Source organism: Pseudorca crassidens, chromosome 1, assembly GCF_039906515.1.
Source record: "Pseudorca crassidens isolate mPseCra1 chromosome 1, mPseCra1.hap1, whole genome shotgun sequence".
Taxonomy (NCBI): domain Eukaryota; kingdom Metazoa; phylum Chordata; class Mammalia; order Artiodactyla; family Delphinidae; genus Pseudorca; species Pseudorca crassidens.
Genome location: NC_090296.1, coordinates 117350333 through 117357056, shown reverse-complemented (window position 1 = coordinate 117357056; position 6724 = coordinate 117350333). Strand labels below are relative to the sequence as shown.

The 6724-nt window shown below is 41.8% G+C and overlaps 1 protein-coding gene across 4 annotated transcripts in view; it reads right to left on the bottom strand.

Moving 5' to 3' along the window:
- Positions 1 to 284: 284 nt before the first annotated feature.
- PAQR5 (progestin and adipoQ receptor family member 5) overlaps positions 285 to 6724 on the bottom strand; it is a 91418-nt gene continuing 84978 nt past the window's right edge. For 2 of the 4 annotated variants that reach the window (XM_067751874.1, XM_067751884.1), the window contains one exon: positions 1508 to 5890. In XM_067751874.1, coding sequence (XP_067607975.1) covers positions 5649 to 5890 — 242 coding nt within the window. In that variant the 3' untranslated portion in view covers positions 1508 to 5648. Of the gene's footprint in view, positions 1084 to 1507; positions 5891 to 6724 lie in introns of those variants that run through there. The other 2 variants (XM_067751887.1, XM_067751889.1) reach the window with 2 other exon arrangements.

Sequence of the window (6724 nt, the reverse complement as noted above, 5' to 3'; positions counted from 1 at the left end):
GAATGAACCCATCCCTTCGCAGAACACCCCAATGGAGGGCCCAGTTACAATACACCACCCCCAGCTTTTCTTTTGGCCAGTTTCTTGTTTCTCACTCATCTATATCCTTATTAAAGCTCACTGACTTAATTTTTAATGCCAATTCATTATATCATTTTCTCTGTTCAAAAATGGTCAAGCACTCCCCACAGCTGGTAAAAGATTTGCATTTTCCCCTAGAATTAGAGATCCAGACCAGGGTGAGGGTAGAAGAAGGGTAGAGAGTACAACTGGGAGACTTTTTTAAAGATCAGGTTTATTGCGGTATAATTTACGTGCAATAAAATTCACCCTTTTTATTTGTCCCATGTGTATATTTGACAAACATACACCATCCTGTAACCACTGCCATAATCAAATGTATAATATTCCCATCACACTGGAAATTCCTTGTGCTGACCCTTCGTGATCACCTTCCCCTATCCCCAGCCCTTGGCAACCACTTTTCTGATTTCTTTCCTTAGATTTCTGTCTTTTCCAGAATGTCTCTTCTTTAACTCAGCATAATGCCTTTGAGATTCTATCCATGTTTTGCACCTGTCAATAATTTTTTCCCTTTTCTTTGCTGATTAGTATTCCATTGTATGACAATCTACCCATTCACTAGTTGATGAACATTTAAGCTGTTTCCACTTTTTGGCGATGATGAATGAAACTGGTATAATTATTTGCGTAAAGTTATCTATGTAGACATAGATATTTTCGTTTCTCTTGGGTGGGATTGCTGGTCTTGCGGTCATCGTAAGTTTAACTTTATAAGAAACTGTACTGGGAGGATCTTATGCAAATCACTGAAGAGGGGTTGATACTACAGAGATTTGAAACCATAATTAACCCAGTCTCCCAGCTAAACACATCCAGCTGTGAGAACCTAATAACCAGCAAGCACCAGAAATTACCAAAGCCCAGAGTGTTTGAGGAAAGGTGGTAAGCTGGAGACAGGATGCCTGTGAGCATCCAACACACTCAGCACACCCAAGGCTTCAGTGGCTTTGGCAACATAATCTCACATCCCCAGGCCATGTGACTCTCTCCCCAGGCCATCTGTAAAATGAATGATTGGATGTTAATGCCTTACAAGCTCAAGCAACAACAACAAAGCAGTAAAATCAACAAGCTTGGGGGAGGGTGTACAATTGATACAAAAAACCACAAAAGATCTGAACAGAGCTTCAAATGAATAACATACACAGAAGGGGAGCTATCAATTACCCAAGGTACTTAGACTCTTTAGACTAAGTATATGCCCTCAGGCTCAAGACAAAAAAACCTTGAAACATATATTGAATTCTAATTAGTTGGCCTTTTTGAAGACATGGATTAGTAGTTCTGAAAGGACATTCTGTACATTCCGGGATTGAGCAAATAAGTAAATACATTGTGGATAATGGGAACCAGGTTTCTCACTGTTGGAGAGTAATATAAATATCGAAAAGGGGAAGGGTGAAAAGTACCTGGGAATTCTTCCTACTATTTAGCAACGCTTCTCTAACTATGAAATTATGTCCAAAAAAAAAAAAAAGAGAGAGAGAGAGAGAATGGTTGGACTGTATCAGTGCTTCTTAAACTCCCTTATGGTATTAAAAATCACCTGGGGCTTCTGATAAAAATTCAGAACTCCAGGGCCACGCCCACCCCCAGCACCCGCGGTGAGACTTCTACATCTGTGCCTCTGCGCATGTGCATTTTACATCATCACACACATTTTTTAAAGGCTAGATTAAATTTTCTGTGAGGCTCGCGGTTCCATGCTCTGGAGGAGACAACATGTAAGCCAGTTTTAGAAACGCGTTTCTCAACACGGAGAGAATGTGTGTGACAACCATTTGCTGAAGTACGTTTATTACAGAGTTGAAGAATTCATACAAATACCAAGGGGCCATAGGAAAACCCCTTGGGCAATCTCCCGGGAGGAACATTCAGGAGAAATTTCATAATTCTCTGAGTCATGCCGATGTCTTCTGGAGCTATACATTTCAGGAATGAGTGGCCTGATTTCTATCCTTCCAATAAGACAAACGCTTACTGGCCTTAGGGCCTTTGCACTTACAGCTACCTGGACCTGAAATACTCTCCCCCACATGCTGGCTCCTTCACCCATCAAGTCTCTCCTCAAATACCAGTTTATCAGAGTGCCCATCCTATCTCAGCTGCCCCACCCCACCCCTCCCTAGTCCCTCACCAGGCTTCTTTTCTTTTCTTTTTTTTATAAATTTATTTATTTATTTATTTTTGGCTGTGTTGGTTCTTTGTTGCTGCACGAGGCTTTCTCTAGTTGCAGCCAGTGGGGGCTACTCTTCGTTGCGGTGCGTGGGCTTCTTTTGTTGCGGAGCACAGGCTCTAGGTGTGCGGGCTTCAGTAGGTGTGGCTCACGGGCTTCAGTAGTTGTGGCTCGTGGGCTCTAGAGCGCAGGCTCGGCAATTGTGGCGCATGGGCTTAGTTGCTCCACGGCATGTGGGATCTTCCCGGACCAGGGCTCGAACCCGTGTCCCCTGCATTGGCAGGAGGATTCTAAATCACTGCACCACTAGGGAAGTCCCAGGCTTATTTTCTAAGCACTTACCATTATCTGAATTTATCTGTATCTCTTGTCCTACTGACTGACGTAGAACATCAGCTCCATGAGGGAAGGATGGTTTGGGTTTTGTTCTCTTCTGTATCCCCAACTCCTAGGACAGTGTTTGTTCTATATATACCAAGCACTAAATAAATGTTCACTGAATGACTTAACAAAACACACGTACAGGAATCTATTTCTCATGATGAATGAACATGTTTGCAGTGGGGTAGGTGAAATATAACCAAGACAAGTGAGAAACGGAAGGACTTTCCTATAATAAATACATTTTATTTTATTTTTTCTTCCACACAGTTTAAGAAAACCAGACATTAGTATAAGTTGGAAGAACATCTCTGAGTTTGGACATAGGTCTCTGCCTTTTCATCCATAATGGATTGTCGACTGGAAAATCAGAGGCTGGCATTCAACAATATGTTATAAAGTGTTGTTATACAGTGTTAATAGCTGTTTCATATAAAAAGGGTACCATGCCCACAACAAATGTGGGACACAGCAGATCCAAAGGAAAGTTTTCTCCAATGCATCCGAAAACAGCATCATTCTTCCCCACCCTACCTTCCTCAGAACATCTCCTGGGAGCTGAGTTCCTTCCACAAAAAACACTTTGAGAAAGATTGCAGCAGACCAAATATTTAAATCACTTTGTACTCAAAAGGCTTCTAAACATCCCACTTCTAATTCTAATCAACAATGACAAATTCATGTCCTTAGAAAGAAGAGGGAGAGTTCCTTTCTAAAAACTGAGCGAAGGAAAATGAAACTCTGGGGCAATTGACAAAATGGCCTCATTCAAACATATCTGAGTTTTATCACAACAAAAATGACTGGCAAATTTTATAGTAGTGTTTCTCAAGCAGGAGGAGGGGGAAGAAATACATCTCTTTAGGAATTCTCTCCCCCGTCGCTCCCCCGCTGCCTTTGGAGACAGCAGTTTGTAACACTGTCCAAAAGTATACAATGGGACTAAGTTTACCAAACTTATAAAAACGTTATGAAACACCTGGTCTTATTTTGTTGATTTAACATTTCATTTTCATCATTAGGCACGCTGAAAAAGCAACGTAACCAAAGATTAAATTAAATAATCTAAAAGTCCTTCAAATTAGTCACCCGTTATCTTTCAACTACTTCTGAGCTAAATGAAGAACCTTATTTTACTCTCTATAAACAAGAGAATTTAAAAGCCTTCATGCCTTTGGCACTACTAGAATGGAGTATTTAAACTTTGTACCTTTGTTCACCATAAGACTGAAGTTACAATAACATGAAACGGAAGCCCACAGACCCTGCTGGAGTAAGATTCCACTAACAATGTCAGCCTCTTGCCAAAAAAACAAATTTTGTCATGTAGCTGGCAATGAATGTACCCCAAATTTACCAGCCCATATAATTTTATCAGTGTGCCTTCCCCAGAGGAAGTAAACAGATAATCAAACGAATGAAATCATATTTCTTGACCACTCGCATCCAATGGAAATTGTTACTTGTCCTCAGAAGATTGGACGATGATCTATTTATAAGGCCATTCGAGTGTCTGCACCAGTAAACCATAGAGGCAGCATACTAAGATATGGGGGTGCTCCTGAGTCAGCAAAAGAGGATCCCGCATTGTGATGGATGGCCCCTTAAGTCATCAGACAAGTGCACAACAGGGGGTAATGGGCTTCTGTTAAAAACTGTTTTGTGTCAGCATTTCTGTACTCTCCGAAAACATCATGAAACGGTGAACTTTAATTAGTGATGCAACAGGTGAGAAAATACTCAGTGTTTTGTAATACTCCACAGAGTAGAAAGCAGGGGACACATTCTTAGGTGGTGGGTTGCTAAAAGTTAGACCAATCAAAACAAAGCTGATAGGCTCAGTACCTTCTGGAGTTTGTGACATCAGCATTTCTGCAAGTTTGGCCCATGGCCCTCCTGACTCAGAATCACCTGGGAGACTTTCTCCAGTGTAGATTGTCTCCAGGAAACCAACATTTTAAACCAGTAAAGCAGCATCTCCTGATTTGCCTGGGGAATCTACATCTGTCACAAGCTCACCAAGTGTTTCCATCCCTTTGGCAAGGTCTTTAGCATCCTCTGCACGTGAACACGAAACCCAGCAGCATATATGAAATGCTGAAGCAACATCAAATGTATAACCTCCCCAAATATCGTGATGTCATTGGCTTAAAAGGTGACAGACAAGCACAACCAACTGGGATTGACTCAGCCAATGCCCACTGGGCAACACATTTTTCCTGTGCTCCGTAATACTTGGCAGCATCAAACTGGTGACAAGAAAACAGAGCAAAACAGAACACATAACACTTAGCCACAGGCTGTGGACTTGTAAGAAAATCCAAATCTATCATGACGTGGGAACCTTGCATTGTGAAAAAGAATGTACTTGTAGGAAAAGAGGACTCTCTTTCTGTTCACTCCCTTCACTAGGTGGGGAAAGGAAGAAGACCGCTCCCCAAGCCAGGTTTCTTCATTCTGGAATTGCCTTCCCAGCCCCCAGGGCTCCCACAGACCCAACTTACTCTTTCTCAGGTTCCCCTACTGACCTTTCCAGCTCATTCTCTTCCCACTGTGGGAGCTCCTGGGAGAGGCTTTGTGACATGAAACTCATCAGATGAAGCACGTTGCATTCTGCAAGAGTAATACTACAAGGGTCGTAAAGCTTAATCCAACTATTTCATAGTAGAGCTACAAGGGAGGTATGCTTAATCCAATTGTTTAAATAGGATTGGAGAACTCACTTTAAATAAATTAAAAACTAAATGAAATATTAATGATTTGCCTGAATAAGGACTTACTTGAACCCACGTTCCGCTTTTAAAACCACACATAAGGAACCAATGCACGTCTAGAGAAATGTCCCCATGTCAATACCTTATTGACATGAATCCATTCAAAAATGCCAAGACACCAACCATTATAAATATTTTAGGCCACTATAAACTGGTACCTTGACACTGGCTTATGGTGGTTAGGAAGTTGTAGCTTAATGTTGACACTTGGCACAAAAAGCTTATGGTCTGAATTATGTTTCTTTTTTATGTAATTCTGGCTCAGGAATCCGATACAGAGCAGCTGAGAAATAAATTATGTTGCTGAGGCTGAAGATGAGGCACAGAAGTATGGCTCCGGCTATCTGAGAGAACAACAGGGGCCTGGAGTGGGCCAGGAGCCATTCCTTCCTTAGAGTCTTGTCCAGAAGGATGGCTTCCATCTGCATGTGTGTGGCTAGGATCACACACACATGAAACAGCTGGTGACTATGACCTATAGCAAACACACAAAAGACCACCAAGATCAGCAATAAAATAGGAACGGATTGATACATGCTATGGCATGTATGCTAAAAACACTATGTGTTGTGAAAGAAGCCAGATACCAGAGACCATAAATTGTATGATTCCATTTATATCAAATGTCCAGAAAAGGGAAATCCACAGAGACAGAAAATAGAGGAGTGGTTGCTTCAGGCAGGGGTGGGAGTTGGGATTAATAGTACATGGGCACAGAGGATCTTACTGGGGTGATGAAAATGTTCTAAAACTCCTATATGGTGACGGTTGTACAATGTGGTAAATTTACTAAAAAATCATTGAATCATATACTTGAAATTAGGGTATTATGTAATATATAATATGTACTTTAAAAATTTATTTTTAAAATGTAATATGAGAAAAATAAAAGGGCCATCAGAGCAAACCAAATCCATTTTTAAAACAACTTATCCACCGGTCCTGTTTTTCACACGAAAAAGTTCTGCCAAAGGTTACCTCTTGAGAGCTGTCACTGATCAGCTCAGATTCTGACTTCAATCCCAAAGGAGAAGCCAGCCAAATTTTCTGTTGGCCTCTTATGAGGTGCTCCTCTCCCCACTGCTGCTTAATCCCAGACACAACCAGGGGCTCTTCCTCTCCGATAACTTACAGGACCCCAGTCACCATGTATGCATCCCCAGAGGGTGGGAGTCCAGTGCAGCGTGGTTGGAGTGAGCAGGGATGTGCTGACTTGGTGATCGGTGAGAAAAGGAGTCCATTGCCCAGGGCTGGGGATTGCTTTGGGGGACAGCCTGCAGAAACCATGTTTCACGGGCTGAGTTGTATC